The following is a 22665-nucleotide window of genomic DNA, read 5'->3' on the forward strand; positions in this document are numbered from 1 at the left end:
AGTTCCTACAGGGACATCTTCTTTCACAGGAGCAATAAACATGTCCTCAGTGAATACTGGGTGATTGTCATTGAGATCATCCACCATAATAAGTATGGTTCCAGTCCCTGTTAAAGGTGGTATGCCTGAAAAAAAATAAAATAAAAATGAATAAACGAGTTACAAAAACATGACATACTGGGCCAGAATTATTATATTGCCTATGTTGATAACATGCTAATGTGCTTGATTTTCATGATAAAAAGCGAAACCCTCTGGCTTGGGAATTCTTACAAACATAAAAAGACTAAAGCTCATATTTTATTTTTAACTCTATAACTCTAATTTGTACGGCACCAAGTAAGTTCACCACTGTTGCTGAATACTCCTCTAAAAGGAAAAATAATTTTAAAAAAATTGTAATAATTATTATTTGCATTATTAGAGAATTGCACAGGAATTGCAAATTCTCATGAAATGAAAATTTAAATGAGAAGTGAAATAGACAATTTAAAGGAAATATGTGAAGAATGTCCCTGTCCTTCTGACATGGCTTTGGAGCATAGCTGGCTCACTTAGGATAGCTGCTGAGCATTTCAATTAATGAACAGAGCTGGAAACACTGCAAGGAATAGCTACACATTCATTGGGTATGGGTGATCCCATATACAGTACCTTATAGCTTGGAGCAAAATTCTAATTTAATGGTTGCTTTCACACAGACCTCCTTGATAAAATAAGCCTTGCATTTCACAAGGCACTCCTGTCCATGTGTTCAAATATCAGAAAGAAACATAAGCGCAATGCTAAATTTGGTATTGCACTAGACCGTACTATGTCTTATCTGAGTTACAGTGCAAGCAAATAATACTAATTTTTCTGAAGTAGTTGAAATGTATGCAGCATGCTGCAGGGAACATTTTAATTAAAATAATAAATCCCACAAAAAACATACCACATGACATTTTGCCAAAACGGATGGGTGAAAACTGCACCACACTGGTAAGCATACTAATCCATACTAATCCAAAAAGGCATGCAGTTGTAGTTTTGCCAAAGCCACTTCTGGTTTTAGCAGTGTTAACTTCTGCTCAGTTAATGCAGTCAGATCGTGATTAAAAATGTATTTTAAACAGTAAAATGACCTATAGACTTTAAAAATTGTATGAGAGCATAGCTTTGAAGAAACATAGAAATTTACATTAATTCATATTACATAAATACAGTATAGTCAGTGAATCCTTAGAGAAACCTGTACAAATTTCACCAATATCTTGGTACAGAGCCACATGAGGAGGGTGCTGAAAATAGAAAATAGTATTGTGCTCCTGTGATTGTCACCATGCTGTTTATAAAACTTATCAGGCTGTATTTAACAGGTACAGTATATGTAACTTAACGTTAACACTTTGGAAAATAATATACTCTAAGAGGACAGCATTTATTTAATACAATCAAAAAAGATAAAAATAGCAATCTGGAGGCATGCTAAAAGAAAACTTTTCCACATGATATACAGTACTTATCGTTTGAATAGTCTCTATCACAACACATAAAGTAAGATGAGATGGTACGAGAGCATCACCTGAGTCAACAGAAATTACATGGAGTGTATACTGACTCTTCTTCTCCCTGTCCAAACTCTGAAGAATATGGAGCGTGCCATTAGGAGAGAGCATGAATATGTCATCCTCATTTCCTCTGTCAATAGAGAATACCAGCTGGCTATTCACACCAAGGTCTTGGTCAATAACAGACATCTGGAAAACACAGGCATTAACCAATAAGTAATTCTACAATGTGAAAGAGGCACTTTTCTGGATTGCACAAGTGCAGTCCATTATTCTCAAAGCAGTGATATTACCTGATGAATGATTTGAGGGAAGTTGTCTACATTCTCCATCACATGAATTCTCACCAATGGTGGTGAAAAAAGAGGAGTACAGTCATTGATGTCAGTCACAGTGACATTAATGAAGGCTGTGGAAGACCTCTTAGCATCTCCCTGGTCCATGGCAACCACAGTGAGCATATGAGAGCTGCTCCTCTCACGGTCCAACCTGTCTATCAACGAGATGACCCCACATACTGGGTCCACCTGGAATTTACCTTCAGAGAGCCAGTACCGCACCTGTCCATTGGGTCCCATATCAGGGTCAAAGGCCTGGACTCGAAGTAGACTCATCCCCCTTGGTAAATCCTCTCTTACTGTCACATTGTAGAAGGTCCTAGAGAAGGCTGGATTATTGTCATTAGCATCATCAACAACCACTGTTAAATTCATGAAGGTGGACAACTGAGGCGTTCCTTTATCTCTTGCCGTAAGAAGAACCACAAACATGTCAGTATTTTCCCTGTCCAGAGGTTTTTCCAGATACACTGTCCCACTTGTACTATTAATACTGAGTACATTGCTAGATGGGTTTTCCAGCTCATATGTGATATGTCCATTGGATCCAGAGTCTCGATCCATAGCTTGTACAACCATGACCATGGTGTGAGGCAAAGTGTCCTCAGAAATATGGACTGTCTCAGCTGACAAAAAGTATGGAGCATTGTCGTTCACATCTTCAATGTGGATTGTAACATAGGCACTGCTGGTCAGACGTGAGTTCACAGACAGGGCGCAGTCACTCACCTGGATGGTCAGGGCATATGATGAGACTCTCTCTTTGTCCAGCTCTCCTTGCAGGCAAATAGCACCACTGGGTGTCACTTTAAATTTGATATCTTCATTTCCTGCAAGGACTGTCCAGCTAAGTTCTGCATTCACACCTGTTAAATGCAATGAACCACAATCATGGACACAAAGGAGACAACAGAAATAAGATTGTCAGAAAAATAAATAGGCAGCTGCAATAAAGATAAAATCATCATTAAATATATTAACACATTCAAAGTTGAAATGTTTTAACACATTACATGGTGCCATGTTTTAAAAAATTGCTTTTAATCCTAGATAACTGTAGCAAAAGAAAACACTCATCATGTCAGTGAGGAGTGGTGTTAGTAAAGAGGAAAACAGCTTCATTCAACTTATATTCACCTTTTCTTCTTTAATACCTGTGAAATGGGCTGTTCTTTGAATGACTGCAAGGAATGTGTGAAAGACTTAATGATCATTAGTAGAACTAGCATGCATTCCCCCGGCTTATTTGGTGGGGCTAAGTATCTGGATCTGGAAATGTTAATTTTTTCATAATGATTAACCTGCAACAGTTAGCTTGCACAGATGTTCAGTTCCGAAGAGCTAGAAGCCATATGCACTTCTCACAAGCTGAGTTTTACCCAGCAGTGAATGGAGCATGCTTTTAGCTGTGTAGGCAGGAAAAATAAACACTCTTGGCAACCGAACCAGGATGAAGCATAAACAAATGTCAATCAGGAATGTTAACGGTCTAGTGCACAGTGGGAATGACAATGCTCATTTACAGCTTTCATTCATTAGCTTTCATTCTCAATTAGACATAGGGATTTTGTGCCGTTTAATCCTTGGCAGATGAAGATAGCACGAGACACTGTCTCACAGATGGTGAGCAAGTTTTACAGTACAGTAACATTAGGGTACAACCAGTTTGGCTGCCTATCTAAAAATGTTAGCAAACTATTACTGTTTATACTGACCACTGTCTTCATCTGACACATTGAGAATGAGGATACAAGCACCCACAGGGGTGTTCTCCAACACTGATGTGTAGTACATGTCAGGATCGAAGACTGGTGGGTTATCGTTGACATCCACAATGTTGAAATACACTCTGACCCTACTGGGCAGAACTTCACCACTGTGTAGTCCCACTGTGAGCATGTAGTACTGTTCTGATTCATAGTCCACGGAACGGGTCAGAGAGAACTCTCCAGAGTACGGGTTCAGTATGAACAGGCCATTCCCATCATCCTCCAACACAGAGTACACAACAGACCAGTCTTCAGCATACAGAGCCTTTATGTTCCCCAATAATGAACCTGTTAACAGAAGGAATTAAAAACATTTAGAGCAGTTTACATTTTTTCCTTTGTATTTACTCGCTTATTTACTGACTATAAAAAGCTGTTTGTGCTAGTTCAGAGTAATGGTGGTACAATGCCTATCTTGGAAGCATTCATCATGAAGCAGGGTACACACTGGACTGGACATCAGCCCATCAAAGGGAAAGCACATACATACTCACTCACTATGGCCAATTGAGAGGTGCCAGTTTACTGAAACACATCTCTTAACTATGGGAGGAAACCAGAGCACCTGGAGAAAATCCACACCAACATGGAAACTCACACAGAATGGGTTCAATTCAAATTCACATCCAAATCACGTACTACGTGCCAACAGCGCAAAAATCTGTGCTGCAGAGAGAATGGCAGAAATCAAAGACTCTGATGAACCTAAAAGCTTACAAGGATCTCCTAGTGACCTTCCACTCTGCTGTTTCTTCAGCTAAAAGCATCCTCTTCAACAACAAACTGTAGTCTGCAATTAACACACCACACAAACTATTCGCCACCTTGCCATCCTTACTCCACCCTCCTTACCTTCCACCTCCTTCTTCTCTTGCTGATGATTTCACATTGTCTTTCAGAGACAAAGTCAACTACATCACGGACAAGTTCTTGGCATCCACCTGCCCCGATGACGCTGGACCTCCCTTCAAAGTTGTATTCTCTGCATTTAATCCTCTGTCGGAAACCGAAATCTCCAACCTTCTGCTATCACACATAACCACAACCTGCTCCCTTCATCCAATCCCTTTGATACTCATACAGGAGAGAGAGCCACACATGTTTTTTGTACCTTGCCTTCTCAGACTGTCTCAGCAGCTAAAGGACAGGTTTTCAGCTCTTTCTTTCCCTTGTCAGTGATCTGCAGACTGAGACCTCCAGCTCCTTGACTGTGCCAACTTCAGGGTAGCAGAAGACATGTTGACCACACAGAAGTAGGTCCATCTTGTTTGAAAATTGAAACCTCAAGATAGCCTCTTCCCAGCCCCAGTGTCACAGTATCATCTGGATCAATCAACTACACATAAATAATCAAAAATCTTCTCTGGTCCAAAATGACCTGATGCCACATCAACATATCAACATATCAAATAGCCCATGATTTAAACTCTTAACATTACTGTCTTCATCACAGCAGTCTAATATAAATAAATGTTCACAAAATAACAACATTCACATTCACAAAATGTGTTGCAAAATTTGTCTGAAGCTGGAATCTCCCCGAATTCCTCCACTTGAGCTACTTGGATGGTCAATGTCTCGTATACAAAACACTTCTGATCATGACTAAAATACAAAAAGCTTTTCATTTTCCCAGAACAGCTTCGTATGAATATCAGTACAATCTTATATCGAATTTTAGGTTTAAGGGGATGCTTGTTGTTGTGCATAATACCAAAAGCATGGCAGATGGTGTCAAAGGTCACAAACTGGTGAAAATTAGGATCCATTTATGGTCCCAGATTATCAGGTTTCTGGCTAGGAGACTGATACCAGTAGTCTTTTAAGATGTTATGTGTACAATTACTCCAATATGCTGTAAACACAGCATTAAAATAAAAAAATTAAAAAAAAAATGGACATCTCCAGTTCAATGGTTTCTTTCACTACAGACATAACTTCATAATAATAAAACTGCAATAGTGTATAAACACAAAATCTGACAGATTTGACAGATCTGACCAAATCTGCATCTGCTCCTTAATTCAGGGATATGTTACTCAACCAAAGGCTATGCACTCCATAGACCTACTGTTAATTTTCAGGGAGCAATTAATGTACACCAGGATCAATAAGATAACATTGAATCAAAACACATGACTTATTATTTATAGCCCACACTTGGCCTAGATGCACTAAAAACAGGCTGTATTAGAAAAAAAGAAATAAAGATCCTGCAAAGAAGCAGGGCGCAATCTTCTTTGCTGTTGCTTACCTGGAGGTGTGTCTTCTCTGACTTTAAATGAGTATACAGACTTGGAAAAAACCAGGGGAGCAAGGTGTCTGCTCCGACGGTGTATGCTAACAATTTGTGCACCCAGCACGTCTCCAGAGATGTTTGGATGGAGGGAAGACCCAGCGGGCCACTTGCTTCTCTCCATAGGGAAACGCGATCCCTTAGAATGATGGTCGACATGGCTAGCAGATTCAGTGATATTCATTACGGCAGCATAACTCACAATGGCATTTGAATCCTGCTAGATCAATTAAAAAAAAAAGGAAATAAGCCAAAGAATGTAAACAGGTCTGTACACATGGTCAAATGTTCAGAGAGGTCCACTAGTCTTTTTCCTCTCCTGATATGATGGCTAATTATAAAACATCATAATGTCTGTTAGCAACCAAATAAATTACCAAGATCTAGACATCCTTTATCCTCAGTGTAGGTACCTCCATACATGTACACACACACACACACACACACACACACACGCACACTTTCTGAACCGCTTGTCCCATACGGGGTCGCGAGGAACCGGAGTCTACCCGGCAACACAGGGTGTAAGGCCGGAGGGGGAGGGGACACACCCAGGATGGGACACCAGTCCACTGCAAGGCACCCCAAGTGGGACTCGAACCCCAGACTCACTGGAGAGCAGGACCCGGTCCAACCCACCGCACCACTGCGCCCCCTCCATACATGTAATAAATTTTTATTGCAATTGTGTAAACTAAAAAAAATTTCAATGGCAAGCAGAAGTGCATGTGTAAACTTGGTCAGCTATGAGGCAGTTGCTAGCATATTGGTCAGAGCTTCATCCTTTGCCTCTGAAGGCTGCCATTACAAATGTCATCTGCCCTTAAGCATGGTACTTACCATAAATTACCCAGCTTTATAAGGGGGTAAAAAGTTGCAAGCACCTTAACATTGTCAGTGGCTTTGAAAAAAAGAGTCCAGCTAAATTAATAAATGTAAAATGCTTCCAAAGCTGCACAGAAATGACATCATGGATGCATGCTGGCAGTCTGCATACTTTTTGTCACTCAAATACACCAGATTCATACAACTATAACATAATTTCCAATAGTTATAAACATAGCGAAAAAGGAACATGCCTGCTTGGCATAAATCATTCTCATGAGTGAAATATAAAGAGCCTTGTAAGTCTGTACCAGTCATTAAGTCAACCCCAGCATGGGATGGTTTTAGGTGACCAAAGCAAAGCTGCAGTGGGAAGAGAAACCCCACTGTGACTGACACTCTTAATGCAGCAACATTATACCTGCGGTTGAAATGTCTTTTTCTTTGGATGCTCTAGTTTCTCCTCACCCCCTTTCACTGCACCTCTGTGACACTTCAGCATGTTTCATTACTCCCATCCCTGGAGAGGAACCCATTGTTCAGCAGTACAATGACAAATTGTCCCAAGCCTGCTGTGTGGGCACTAAAGAAAATCCCAGCTTGCAGAAAAGACTCCTCGCTACACGACTCGAGTATCATAAAAACTCTCTCATCTGTAAAGAAGACGCCTCACTCATTTAAAAAAATAAATAAATACTCAATCATTATTATATTTTGCTGACCAGTCCATTTTATAATAATATTGTAGCAGGGACAATGAAAGAAACCGAAATCAGTGTTTTTTTTTTTTAAACTACCAAGTCTGTAGACACTGCAGTTTTACGAAAATACAGGACTAGTATGTGCAACAGCGTCAGGGCAAGAAAAGCAAAAGTTGTTGTAAGCCTCTACGTGGTTGTTCTGCCTAATGAGCGCTCGGAGAGCGCATTCAGCACTTTCACTTAATTTAAAAGGAATTAAGTCTGTTTCTCATCATAACGTAACGATGTCTGATATAACTAAAGGACAAAAACAATAGGAACGTAAAACAACAACAGTTAAGTGAAAGAACTGATTTAATATTAACTTCTGGTATTGGAACACGGCACGGCGCTGAACAGAAGAACAGGCTACAGCGCTCGAGCTTCTTCGGCCCTTCAATACAATGAATATAACATTCTGGATAGTGTTAAAAAAATTAGATAACAATAGTACTTACCAGCCAGTAGAAGGCAAGGATGGCATATAAAATCCTAAATCCACGAGTGCGCATTATGTATGCTTTTGGATCGCCGACTTCAGCAACGGTGTCTCACACAAGTGTTTCGCTTGCCGGGTGGCTGAAATGCGCGCGCTCCGCCTCCGCCGAACACGCGCCCCTCTGAAGACCCCCGTGGGTCTGATACGACCCAGTGCTAAAGGGCACAGCTCTGCGGACCCACCAACACAGCGCCGAATGATTCACAGATTCAGATGTCATTTACATTTATTCATTTTGCTGACGCGTTTTGTCCTAGGCGACTTACCGTTATGGAGCCACAGCTGGGTAATTACTGGAGTAATGTCCTGCTAAGCCTAGGCTAGGGTACTACAGCTGGAGGTGGGAATCGAGCCTGTGACCTTTGGGTCCAAAGGCAGCAGTCCTAACCATTACACAACTAGATTAGATACAACATTTTACATTCATCTCTCCAAGCTAATTTGCAGCATTAGACAATCAACTTCGAAACTGTTTTATTCATTGACACAGCAGCTAGGGTATTTTTTACTGTATCAGTTCAGAATTAGACTCTTGATAGCAGGAGTGTGATTCGAACCAGTAACCTCCACCTAACATATAACAGCACAAATCAGGACACAACGTGTTGTTAGTAAATAAACATTTGTTTTCAGTAGCAATGTTTACCCAGAATGGGTGTTATGAGGTAATTATAGTAAGGACACCATTAATTCATTTAGCATTACGAATAATTATTCATCCTGTGTGTCTATATTAAATGTTTTTGTTGCCTGCACATTTGGCTCTCTGGGGGAAAAAAAAAATCTCTTTGTGAAGATGTGGTTGCTTAGTCACCACAGCTTTTCTGTTTTTTTTTTTTTTTTTTTTTTTGAAAACACTGTCAATTCCAAAGTTTGCAGCCTAGGGTTTTTATGCTGGGAGCTCTGTTTTGTTTTGATTTTTCTTTCATGGCCAAGGCCATGAGCTTTCCAGTCTGATGTTAATGTGGTCTGCTCATGCTTTATTTCAACATTTTACTGCTTTCTTGGCTGGCAGTTTTTTTTTTTTTTTTTTTTTTACATTGGCATTCAATGGAGGCCAACAGCATGGCATTCACTGAAAGGTGCCAGGAAGAATGGGCCTGAAAAGAGAGCGGTTGGCCTTTGAAGGCTTTCTGAGCACAGTATTCACACACAGACAGAGCTCAGTATCACTCCAGCTTGGATCAACACTGAGACACTACAAGCATCTTCATCCTTAGGGCTCACTCATGTATTTTTTCATTGCTGAGATACAAGTAATGTGATGTTTTGACATCAAAATTAAACTGTGATTAAGTTATGCATAACACACTTGAAATCTTTAAATCACTCCTACACAGTAAAGCCCTGTTGGATCACAGTTGAATTAACTAAGAGAAAGAGTGAGAGAAACACCATTTTTAAGCGATAACTCTTAGATTCACATTAGACTATGTCAAATTTGCTACTAAAATTTCTGTTTAAATAGATGCTTTAAATGTGTAATACAACACCATCCATGTCAACCAGAGCATTAAAATAAAGAGCAGATACTGTACATATACAGATTTAAAGCCAAGGACACCCACGCTGCCAAACCAAGCTGTCAGGCTACTTAAATTTGTGGTTTTTTATAGTCCATCATTATTTTCAGCCGTTTTAAGCTCTCCATCATTCAGTCCTGGGTAGTGCTTTGAAAGGCTGGGAAATCTTTTATATTCTGTTTACAGAAAACAGCAAAATCCTTCGGCACCGCTAAGAGTTTAATGGTGCTCAGAGTTGATGGCAAGCTGAGCTGGGTTCAGAATTAAGCAATCAGAGAAATACACACTCAACTTCTTCCTAAGAAGACTGAACACACTATCAGTCATGCTGCAAGACTGCATATATAACCACTTTTGCATCAAGTTTAACTCCCTTCTTACTCCGTAACACTTACTTCACCTTCCAGAAAATTATATAATACTGTACTTAAAATTTGCTGAACAACAAATTAAATATAAGAAGGGATGTATAGCAATGCCTTTTATTCCACACTGGACTAACACACCAGGGCATGTCTGGTCCATGTAACAAGGTGTGAGGTGCCTAACACTAATAATATTTAATAAATAAAATTAAAAAAAAACACTCACTCACTTTCATTAACCACTTGTGCGTGTCAGAGATACCGTGATCCTCACTTATCAGTCCATGAGATGGGGGTGTAGCCTACAGTCTTTGCTGCTACAGAAACTGGAAGGGATGCGGGGACCACAAAATGCAGATGCTCCCTGCACCTGTCCACCCTGTCCCAGGTGGTGTTCCACAGTACCTCCACCTCTTGGTTTCCTCTTCATGGCGGACCTATGTGGACTGAACTGGTTGCTGTACCTGCAGCTTTGCTGTTCAGGTTCTGTAACCAATGGACCAGACACGATGCCTGGGGAACTGGCCATTTCCGATGACCTCATGTTCCTGCTTCCACTGCATCTTTGTTATGTTGCTGCTTTGCACTCGTGGCCCCCTTCTTTGGGCTGGTGTGACGGTACTCATGTCAAGCTGGTAGTTCCATTCTTCACAGTCAGAATGTCCTCAGTGAGCAGGCCACATGGTTCAAGGCTCAAGAGCTCACTTGACTCGATTACAGACCCTATCACAAGTCACAGGACGACCATGGAACCAAGCTTGCCTGTAGAAGGATAACACCACACTAGGCTGTCGAGCACATCCAATGTCTTTACAGGGTTGGCCAATTTAAATTAACTTTTTTTTTTTTAAATCATTGATTTAAATAAAGCTTTCTGTTTTTTGTAATATACTTTTCATTACATCGTAGGTTTATTTGATGAAATATCTACAAGCACTTTAAAACAGCTTTAAATTACAAGAAACTATCAGCACAAAGTACCGTCCTGGGTGTGTCCCCTCCCCCTCCGGCCTTACGCCCTGTGTTACCGGGTAGGCTCCGGTTCCCCGTGACCCCGTATGGGACAAGCGGTTCCGAAAATGTGTGTGTGTGTGTGTGTGTGTGTGTGTGTGTGTGTGTGTGTGTGTGTGTGTCAGCACAAAGTACTTGAATAAAATAAATGAGTTAAATGAATAACAACAAGGACTCTATGATAATTAAATCAGAGTATTTAATACACAAGTCAGCTTTAAAAACCTCAAAAAATATGACAAAAGTTAAATTACAACACAACTTTTGGATAATGATGATACAGTTTTTCATTCACAGACACCAACAGTTTTACTAGAAGTGTGGGTTACTTATGTTTCATCCAGCTCAATGGTCTTGTTTAGGGCCTTGAAGAGAAACACGAGATTTGCCGCACTTTCTGTGCCAAGCCTGTTGCTAACTTTAGGCTGGACAAGTCCGTATGTGCTAAAGACACGTTTGACGCCTGCAGAGGATACGGTGGCAGGAAAAAGCTGGCTGACAGCAGCAACAGTTTCCACATGAATGATATCATTTTTAAAAATTAAAACTGAAGAGTTTTAAACCATTAAAACTAATAACCAGAAAACTAATATGTTGGTAATACTGCTATTAAAACAAATATTTAGAGTTTTGAAGAATGCTCAATATTAAAAACTATACAAAAATCTGGGAAGCTCATCTCTCCCTTGTCAAACCCAGTCCCTTCAACATGCAAATTACACAACTACAAGTATGCAAATCACACATTTACTTAAGGTTCATTCCCTACTCCTAGCCTAGAGGAGCCCTTAAACAGTGGTGGCTAAAATATTTACATCACTTTCCAAAAACACATATATTGAAATCCATAACGTACTTTGAGCCATGTTTGAATATTTACATATGTAACAGAACCTCAATGATGAGGTTTTTTTTACAACTTACAGTATGTCTGTGCTTTATGGTATGTATACAGTTGCCCAACAATATTTGTATTGATTCCGTAACACAGCAAGTAAAACTGCTGTCTTACAGAATCTGGGTAATGTGAGAGGCTGTAGGTTTGATGCCCACTCAGTCTGTGTGGAGTTTGTATGCCCCCCCCCGCCATGTCTGCGTGGGTTTCCTCTGGGTGCTCTGGTTTTCTCCCACAGTCCAAAGACATGCTGTTCACATGACGCTGTTGGATTGGTGATTCTGAAATCTCCCCTAATGTGTGAAAATAAAAAAGTGTGTTTCACTGGTGTATGGAGTGTATCTAGCATTGTAAGTCACCTGGGGTGATAACACTACATAGTGTTCACCGGCAGTCGCTTTGGAGAAAAGCATCAGCTAAATGAATAAATTTTTAATGATTCTCCTCATACTTCTTTTCTGCACCCCATAAGGAAAGTATCTCTCTGTTCAACAGCATTTAGCTCATATTAGTCTTCGCACATCGGTACGCAGCACCATACCTCCTCCCTGGTACCATCACCTCATCTATTATGAGTTCTTTACCATAATAAATTACTTTTTCCTCCCTTAATGCATTAGCCTGTGTTTAAAGCCAGCAGTCTTCCCTCTGCTACACGCGGAGTAACAATGTATGAAAGACTCAAACTCACACACAGAATGGCTACAAGATAAAGCATTTGGAAACTTGCATTTTATCACTGTTTGGAATGTAAAGGAGTAAACAGTTATTTCCCAGGAAGTTACATTATGCTTTATTAATTTCTTCAGGATCACTGTACAACTTTGAGTATCAATCAGAACTGTCTTAAACAAGACACACACACACACACACACACACACACACACACCACTCATCCCAAGCAGGGTTGCGATGAGCCAGAGCCTAACCTGGCAACACAGGGTGCAAGGCTGAAGGCGGAGGGGACACACCCGAGAGGGGATGCCAGTCCGCCGCAAGGCACCCCAAGCAGGACTCGAACCCCAGACCCACCACAGAGCAGGCCCCAGACAAACCCGCTGTACCACTGTGCTCCCCCTCAAACTCAGACAGAACAGTTGTGATATTCCACCATCCATAATGGGAGACAAGTCTCACTGAAGAAATTGTTTTCCATCAAATGAGACTCATTGATACTGCTTGCACAGTGTAACAGTCAAAGACAGGACCGCAAAGCTTTCTTAAGGCAGAGGACACCCTTGATCACTGTAGCACTATTCCTCATCAAGCTCATCAGTGCAGTAAAAAGCACCTGTTATTTGTACATAGTGGTTGCGCTTCTAAAATAACATGTTAATGCATAAACCTGCTTTTCATCTTTCAATGTTCATTATCTAGTTAAAAAAAAGATTGGTTGATGTCTCCTCTCTAGATAATATACAGAGTCCAGTACACTCAAGGAGGGGTGTGGTAGTGCAGTGGGTTTGGCTTGTGCTTGCTATGTGGTGGGTCAGGGTTTTGAGCCCCGCTTGGGGTGCCTTATGACAGACTGGCATCCCATCCAGGGTGTGTCCCCTTCCCCTTTTGCCTTGCTCCCTGTGTTGCCAGGTAGGTTCCGGCTTGCCACGACCCTGCTTAGGACAAGCAGGTGTAGACAATGCATTGCATTATACTCAATCCTGTGGTACTGCAAAGGCATCTCAATAGGAAGCAAAGAGCGCAAGCCCCGAAACACAAATGCTTTCCAGATAAATACGCAAAGACCTGTCACAATGAGTTTATGCCATAATGTTAAAATATGAGCGATACAATGAAAGGGATTGAGAATTGTGCTAAAAAGAAAGGCTCTATAAGACGGTGCTTTGTTGTACCATACTCCTTTCATCACATGGAATGCTCTTTTTCCCCTTCTTTTTAATGTGCTGACTGCCAGACCAAAACTTCCTGACATATTTTCAGACTGAGATAATTGTAACTCAGAATTGCCTGGGGTAAAGCAGTATGTTTTCCTGAGATATGGGCTTTTTTAGAAGATTACACTATTTGCCTTTTTTCCTCTCCCTAAAACCCCATTCCAGCAGTATTTTTCCAACAGAAACAGGCTCTTCCCTAACCCCAGTTCAGTCAATTTACATATTATTATTAATCTGTTGCTTAAACAAGCTCTGCTCTAAATTTTCATATCATCATTAATTTGCTGCTAACATGTCTGTTTTTTTTTTTCTTTTAAAGCAACTTACAGAATCTGAACCACTTCTACAATTGGGTCTTTTTACTCAAGCATTTTTTGGTAAGTATCTACTTAAGGGTAGAAAACTAAAAAGCGGGGTTTGACCCAACAATCTTCAGGCTGAAGTTTGTGTCACTAACTACTGCCATATGACACTTTAACATAATAAACTATTATGAACCACAAAAATTTTTACACCACTTCAAAGATAGGTGCAATAGAGACTCTCAAACCAGACTTTATCAAGTACTAACAGATTACAAGTGAATGCTTGATTAACTTTATTTATAATTTCTTACACATTTCAGCCAGAGGAAGTTTTAAACTGATTTTTGATCTTTAGTGTTACTGGTCTGCATAAGGGATACAGGAAGCGTATGAGTTGGTGGACTGCATAAAGATCCACTGTTAGAACAATGCTGGGGCAAAGAGCATATTGTGCTTTGATAGTCTCTTTAAAGGGAAAGAAGGTATAGAAAGCCTGTGGCCACTCCTTCTGTGGTGTACTGTGTCATAGAGGCACCAGAGATCTCTGATGATGCAGCCCAAAAACTGCAAACTAAAATGGCACATCCTCTGGAGGTGCTGACCTTGATGGTTACCATGAAGGGTCAAGGTGAGACACCAGGCTAGTATAGAATCCCTTGTTGCCCTTATTCGTTTAATGTATGCCCTTTTTCAAAGTAACTTAGAAATCAGTTCATACTGGCAGAGTAGTAAGTGCATGTAACAACAAACTGAAGTGAATGATACAAGGACAGAAGCACTAACTGCAGTTCATCTTAGTGCAGTGTAGCTCATTAATGTACATTCACAAAAGCAAGGTACTTACAAGCAGGAGTAGAACTGGTGTCCTAGATCTGAGGTTGTGGAGTTGAATCCATCTCTTTATATGTGGGGTTTGTGGGGCCTCTGACATACCAAAGACATGCAAATCAGATAATTCAGAATTGCCTTTGTAGTGTGTAAGTGTTGCCTGTAATACAGAGATTTGCTACCCAGAGTATGCATTTGCTTTATTGTATCTTAACATTTCTTGATATTTAAAACTGTGTTGGAGTGGGGTGTGCGGTGGCACAGCGGATTTGGCCAAGGCCTGCTCTCTGGTGGGTAGGGGGTTTGAGTCCTGCTTGGGGTGCCTTGCCGCCGGCTGGCGTCCAGTCCTGGGTATGTCCCCTTCCCCCTCCAGCCTTGTGCCCTGTGTTGCCGGGTTAGGTTCCGGCTCACCGTGAAACCGCTTGGGACAAGCGGCTTTGGACAATGTGTGTGTGTGTGTTTTGGAGCGTTGTAGTTGTCACAACCACACCAGCAGTACCTGGTTTTAATTATAACAACCAGGTACAAAGAGCACCACTGGACCAATGAGACAACTATCCCCCTCAGTGTGCTACTGCTTCATAACCTCTTCCTGACCCCTGAGGAATGGTGACAATAATAGGTCCAGGAGAGACTTTGCCTCTACTGTGGGAGACCAGACCACTTTCTGGCCACTTGTCCTGAATGGCTATCCCCTGGAGTCACTCGTCAGAAGCAAGAGGTGAGCATCCCCCTCCGGCCTTCCTCGCAACTCCAGGTTCCAATTACATTATCTTGGGGGGGCAACCTGATTGTCAGCTCAGGTAGATTCTAGGGTTGCTAGCAGCTTTATGGACACTGCATTTGCCAAGGTGTAGGGAATCCACATTCATGGCTGTGACGTTATGTTGTGAGTAAACACAACATATATTTGTGCATTATATTTCTGCATTGGAGGTGCGTCGCTGCTATTCGTGGTGTTTCTGGAAAGTATAGTTTTGCTACTGCTTTTTCCCGTCGTGCATTCATGTCATGTAGCTGTGCAGGTTGATAGATACAATCGGTTGCGAGTTTGTGTAGCGTTGCGTGGCACTGTAATTATTTTGTTTATTAAGTAGTATTTAGTGGTTTGTTAAGATGACTGTTCTCCGGATCATTTCTGTGTCCCTTAGCGGGAGTGGGCGTGACCCCATGAGTTCGATTAATTGCGTCTGGTTGGTTGTTTCGGTCGCCATTGTTGGTGTAGTTTCGGTTTCGATTAGGAAGTCAGCTGATAGGCAGTAGCCCAGTTTAAATAGCAGCTGGCGACCCGTAACGGGAGCGGTTGCGGCAGCCTCTTGGTTTGAAGACTTAGGGTGCAAAGACAAGGGAGTCTACCTGCGGGAGTCCACCGAGGAAGGCCACCGTTACAGTTGTCCTCAAGGGAGCATGCGTCCAACGTCGGCCATCAAAGTCTTCTACAGTAAGCGAGCCGTGTGATTTTGCCACCGCCGGAGACCTGGGCGCTCTCGCTGCTACAGCAATCTGGTTTATCCTCACCTGTCAAACCTTTCATTTTGCTTTACTTTCTCTATGGGACTCTGGAACTGCCAGTCTGCTGTGAGAAAAGTTGACTTCATTACCAGCCTATGCCTCCCATCTTTCACTGGATCTCCTGTCCCTAACTGAAACCTGGATCACCCCAGACAACTCAGTCACACCCGTAGCACTCTCTACTAACTACTCCTTCTCTCATACCTCTCGTTCCTCTGGCAGAGGTGGAGGCACAGGCCTGCTCATCTCTCCCCAGTGGGAATATTCTGTTCTCTCGCTTCACCTGCATGATCTGTCTTCCTTTGAATGCCATGCTGTCTCTATCACTGCCCCAATCACTCTTGTTGTGGTTGTCCTTTATCGCTCTCCTGGCCCTCTTGGCCGCTTCCTGGATGACCTTGACATCTTGTTGAGCTCTCTGCCAGGGGACAACTCTCCACTGATTCTCCTGGGTGGCTTCAACCGGCATGTCGATGACATTCATGCAAGCGGCCTTCTGTTGCTCCTACACTCCTTTGATCGCTCCCTGTCATAATCCCCTGCTACTCACAAAGCGGGCAACTATGACCTTGCATCTTCCCACAACTGTGGCTGTCCCGTTCTCTCTAGTCACTCCGCTGCATGTCTCTGACCACTTCTTCATTTCCTTTCAACCCTCCCTCACCACTAACTCTTCGTCTCTTTCTGCACCCGTTGTCACCTTTCGCTGCAACTTAAAATCTCTCTCACCTTCCTGCTTTGCCTCTGCTACTCTGGCCGCTCTCCCTTCTGCTCCACAATTCTCAGATCTATCTACAGATGATGCCACTAACACTTTCCTCTCTGCCTTATCTTCTACCCTTAACTCTCTCTGTCCTCCAGTTTAGCGAGCCGACCTGTAATATGAAAGTAACAGCGCAAGTGGAGAACACAGCGGGGGCACCACCTATCAGGACCACCCACTACGACCTCCGACCCCGTTCCCGCCCATAAATACACCCTTGTCAAACACTCCATTCCACATCTAACCTTTACAAGATGTCGAAGTGAAACATTGGAAACAATGTCCCACACGACGCAGTTTAATCCAGAAGTACAAAACTCCCAGTCAGTTATCAGTCTGGTTTCAAAGTTGGTCACTCTACTGAGATCGCCCTTCTGGCAGTATCTGACGCTCTCCAAGCTGCTAGAGCTGCCTCTCTCTCCTCGGTCCTCATCCTCCTCGATCTGTCTGCAGCATTCGACACTGTAAATCACCAGATTCTACTCTCCTCTCTTAACCAACTTGGGATTAAAGGTGCAGCACTAAGATGGTTTGAGTCCTACCTCTCTGACAGATCCTATCAAGGGGTCTGGCGGAGCTCTCGTTCTTCTCCTCTGCCTCTCTCAGCTGGTGTTCCGCAGGGCTCGGTATCGGGTCCTCTTCTTTTCTCCATCTGCACCTCCTCCCTCGGTCCGGTCATAGCCTCCCATGGATTCAAATACCACTGCTATGCTGATGATACCCAGCTCTTCCTCTTCTTTCCACCTGGTGCGTCAGACATCTCCGCACACATTGCTGCCTGCCAGTTGGACATCTCTTCATGGATGTATGATCACCACCTCCAACTCAACCTCTCCAAAACAGAAATTCTTCACCTCCCAGCTGGTCTGTCCTCCTGTCACGACCTCTCGATCAAACTAGACAACTCACTCATTTTGCCTAGCTCCTTTGCTACGAGTCTGGGAGTAACGATTGATGTGAGTCTGTCATTCTCTCAACATATCGAAGCCACAACCTGGTCCTGCAGATACATCCTGCATAATATTCGTAGGATCTGTCCCTACCTCACTACTGACTCCGCCCAACTACTTATCCAGGCAATGGTGACTTCCTGTCTGGACTACTGCAACTCTCTTCTGTGTGGCCTTCCTGCTAATGCAATCAAACCTCTGTAGCTTCTACAGAATGCTGCTGCACGAGTTGTGTTTGATTTGCCAAAGCGCTCCCATGTATCTCCTCTACTCATCTCTCTGCACTGGCTTCCTAGAGCTGCCCGAATGAAATTCAAAACCCTGGATACTGTGTACAAATGCATCAATAGAACTGCTCCCGGCTATTTACAGGACTTGATCAACCAGTACACCCCAGCCAGGCCCCTTCGCTCATCTACTTCTGGTCGCTTGGTGGTCCCGCGCACAAAAGGCAAAGCTCAGAGGTTCTCGGTTCTGGGTCCGTTGTGGTGGAACGACCTGTCCCTGTCACTCAGAACTGCGGAAACTCTGTTTTCAAGAAGGGTCTGAAAATCCACCTTTTCCAGATCCACTTTGCCCAAGATCTCTCCAGCTCATCTATGGTGTAACTGTTCACGCATCGTAACTCCAGAAGCATCCCCAGATACAACCTTTATTCAGCCATTACTCTGGTATTGCACTGCTCATTTGTGCATCTTATAATATTTAATTAAAAAATAAATAAATAAATAAATAAATAAATAAATAAAGGTGTGGGTATTGGGATTTGTCTATCCTGTGTATTATACACCTACTTGAACAATGTGCAGCAAGTGGTAGGGAACAAACTGGGTTTTCTTGAGACTTTCATGTCTGCAGCTATGTCTCCTTCTCTCAATGTAATGCATAAATTGTACTTTTGCTGAGATGTACGTCGCTTTGGACAAAAGTGTCTGCTAAATGAATAAATGTAAATTTAGATGTAAATGCAAATACACTGGATGGGCAGCCACTAGGCACGGGGGTAGTAGAATCCTAAACAAAGCTGCTGCGGCTCCAAGTTGGGGCTTGCCATGAGGAAGAACTCTCCTTCCTCATCAAATTGCCGGATAACCCCATCATTCTGGGGTATACCTGGCTGGCAAAACACAATCCTGTTTTCCTGGAGCACCGGGGAACTCGTGTCTTGGGTTTCCCAGGGAGTTGCTCTGCAACCCCTTTAAGTGCCTGAGGTTTACCATGATCTCATAGAGGTCTTTAGTAAGGCCGGGGCTTCCACCTTGCCTCCACACCGACTGTGGTATTGTGCTACTGATCTCCTACCAGGAACCTCACCCCCTAGGGGTTGAATATATCCCCTATCCTTACCTGAGTAAAAAGCTATACAGAAGTATGTGCCTGAGGCTTTCGCTTCTGGTATTGTTAAGCTCTCAACCGCTCCTGCCTCTGCGGGATTCATTGGTAAGAAGGATGGGTAGTTGCATTCTTGCATTGATTACAGGGAGCTCAACACACACACACATTGACCGAAACCACATGTCCCAAGTTGGGTCGTGGCGAACCGGAGCCTAACCCGGCAATGCAAGGCACAAGACTGGAGGGGGAGAGGTCACACCCAGGACGGGATGCCAGTCCGTCACAGGGCACCCCAAGCGGGACTCGAACCCCAGCCCCGCCAGAGAGCAGGGCCTTACCAAGCCCCCCAGAAAGTTCATGCGGAACATATACAATTTGGTTTGAATAACAGAAGAAGATTGCGTGGACCCCCGAGGCTCTAGATGACTTTCAGGAATTAAACACCAGGTTCATGACCATCCCGGTGCTCCAGCACCCCAACACTTACCTTCCTTGTGGAAGTGGACACCTTAGTCAATGGGGTAGGGCGAGTCCTCTCCCAGAGACAAGGAACTCCAAAGTTGCACTCTTGCACGTATTTTTCACACATGCTCTTGCCCACTGAGCGCTACTACCATACTGGGAATACACCACGTCCTAACCATAAACCCTGCTTAGCCCTCCAGTACCTCAGTCAGGATCCTGCACTTGGGTCCAGTGCCCTGTTTGCATCTCTTTGCTCTGAGAGTAGTCTACTGATCATTAAGTATTGTTTAATTTTTGTTTCTTATAGTGTGATTTCAATGACACTGACTGTAAATACTCAAAGTCATGAGTTTTCTTCACTGTAGTCTGACTTTTTCGGAGTAGTCACTCTGTACAATTGTTTCTAAACATATGATTTGTGGAATTTTTCCCAAAGTAGAGTTGTAATGATTATCTGTTTTTAACTGGTACCATGTCTGTGATCTTATTTTTTCTGAGTATATTGAGCATGTGGTGATAGTGTGATTTTATTTGCAATTGTATATTTGTAAAAAATTTCTATTTTTAAATGGTGTAAAAGGATTTTTTTAAAAAAGCATTGACATTTACCCTGTTTCCTGGGATTCACTCTAGATTGCTATGACATATTTCAGGAAAGTGTCATTTACATTACATTTATTCATTTAGCAGATGAATTTCTCCAAAGCGACATTATTATATGTTTGAAATGGTAGAGAACCTGTCCAGGAAACCGAGGACTGAGGTAGGGTACACCATCAATGGGATGCCATTCCATCACAGGGCAGTCTTTCACACTCATTCATTCACACATGCAGACACTACATGGAGTTTAAAGTCAGCAGTCCACTCAAAACAAGTCTTCGAACTGTGGTAGGAAACCCACACAAACAAGGGGAAAAAGCATGTAAACTCCTCAAAGACTCAGCTAGATTCGAGTCCATGTCCAAACCCACAGCTCAAGACCATTGCTGTTCGCTGTAGTACAACCCTTTACTGCCACATAATGCATTTAAAAATCTTGCATAATACTTTCACAATTTCACGGCAGCCTTGCTGGAGCTCCCACACCTGGCAGCTTCATACGTGTTTCAAGGCTGTGTTGTCAAAAAACACTAATGTGATGGAACCTAGTTTGCTGCGTTTCACGCAAACAACAGCAACAACCTACGTAACATGAGTTCACAACTGAATTTGACAGTTTATGGTTAAGGCGTGTTTTCATGAAACCAGAGAAGCTGAGTCAGAGCACCAGGTTACCTGGACACTGCTGCCATTCAGCTTCATGTCAGCAGTGTATCCATCTGTGAATGTAAAATTTATGGTAGGTACTATGCATGACAGGAAATCAGTGTTCTGCGCTGACCTGTGCAGACACTATATATCAACACAGTCAAGCCAACAGAAAAGATGAATGAAGCAACACACAGTACAGACTCACCACCAACAAAATATGGAAAAAGTATCTCAAGAACTGGCACTGGTATTCTTGGCCTTCGAGGCCATGTCCTTTGTATGACCGTGAAGGGAAAAAGGGATTTTTAAAATAACATAAGAGGTTAAATAACAGACTGGCATCCTGAGCAGGTTGTTTGCCCATCAGCCTTGTCCCCAGTGCTTCTGGGATAGACTCTGTTTCACCGCAGCCCGGATGGCGCCACAAGCAGTTATTGAAATTGGATAAGAGGTATGAGTTAAAGCAGGTATAAACACAGACTCAAAAGCAGGAAATGCTACACTTACTGAAAATGTACAGCTCTGTCCTTTAAAGTTTCTCTTTTCTTTCTGAAAATGTTTGGCAAACATTTCCCTACTCAAACTTCTCATTTTCTCACGACACACTGACTTGTCGTCACAGAACTGAATTACAAATTAAGTGATGAAATATTGCATTGTTATACGAGAAAGCTAATAAATGATTGATTGACGGATTGATCTATCGATAGAAACAAAAAAAAAATTAATTTATACTTTTTTAAACTAAAAGTTAAATTAATTTTTGCTTGACTGTGGCTCCATCCTGTGGACAGTAAATCCCGTGCTCTGGAATTGAAGCATAACCGCTTCCGGTTTCCGCTCCTGATCACGTGATGCGAAACGCAAACGCTCAGCCTAATAACTTAGCTTAATAGTTATCGTTATTCAGTGTGAACTGAAAGTGTCGCAGCGTGATATTTCCGAGGAATACATCTCACTTTCCTGCGCAGTCCCCCGCAGCACGCAGTTTCACCAAGTATTTTGGCGCGTTAATATTGGAAGCGCCATTTCCGCTTGCGGCCCGTATTGCCAGTTCCGACGTACGAGAGGTTTGAACGTCAGTCCTTAGCGCTCGGCGTAAAGCGGGCGCTCGAAAGTGCAAGTTAATCCAACCTGTCTCGATTAAATTCTGGAAGTTAGACAAGGGTAAACAACCAAATACGACAAAACGTTATATCTTTAAATCGAGTGATCTACGTGTCATTTGTTCAGTGTACTAACTGAGAAACTGTTCTGTGGTGCCTGTAACTTTAGCTGTGAGGTGTTAACCCAGTACTGTACATTTAGAACATGAGGACTGGTGGGAAGCTAATCCAAAAGCCCACTTAATATAACAACTCTTAGTCAAGCTCTGCATTTCTGTGTACTTGCATATGACTTCCATTCCATCAAAATGCAATACAGTAGCCTACTGTGTGTTAAGTTTGTAATACATTTGTATTGTCACCTCAAAGTAATTTACAATCAACAATGTTGAACATTTATACAGTAGGCAGGTATTCTTATTTTAGATTCAGTCAGTTTATAGT

At 42.4% G+C, this 22665-nt stretch overlaps 1 protein-coding gene across 1 annotated transcript; it reads right to left on the reverse strand.

Annotated features, from left to right (window-relative positions):
• Positions 1–5: 5 nt before the first annotated feature.
• LOC114911615 (protocadherin Fat 4-like) lies at positions 6–8101 on the reverse strand. The gene is made up of 7 exons (XM_029255521.1): positions 7977–8101; positions 5912–6170; positions 3604–3945; positions 1844–2754; positions 1565–1739; positions 58–125; positions 6–20 (listed from the first exon to the last, which is right to left on the reverse strand). The coding sequence occupies exons 1-7, from the start codon at positions 8028–8030 to the stop codon at positions 6–8; spliced, it is 1824 nt and encodes a 607-aa protein (XP_029111354.1). The 5' UTR covers positions 8031–8101.
• Between the last annotated feature and the right edge of the window lie 14564 nt (positions 8102–22665).

This window comes from Scleropages formosus, chromosome 10 (genome assembly GCF_900964775.1).
Source record: "Scleropages formosus chromosome 10, fSclFor1.1, whole genome shotgun sequence".
NCBI lineage: Eukaryota > Metazoa > Chordata > Actinopteri > Osteoglossiformes > Osteoglossidae > Scleropages > Scleropages formosus.

What these genes read in the sequence shown, in the direction of transcription:
- LOC114911615 (XM_029255521.1), bottom strand. Translation starts at nt 8,030, where the DNA reads ATGCGCACTCGTGGATTTAGGATTTTATATGCCATCCTTGCCTTCTAC. An exon ending in TCCCTCAAATCATTCATCAG is followed by an intron (nt 1,740 to 1,843) that starts GTAATATCACTG and finishes TGTGTTTTCCAG; the next exon opens with ATGTCTGTTATTGACCAAGA. An exon ending in TGTAATTTCTGTTGACTCAG is followed by an intron (nt 126 to 1,564) that starts GTGATGCTCTCG and finishes ATTTTTTTTCAG; the next exon opens with GCATACCACCTTTAACAGGG.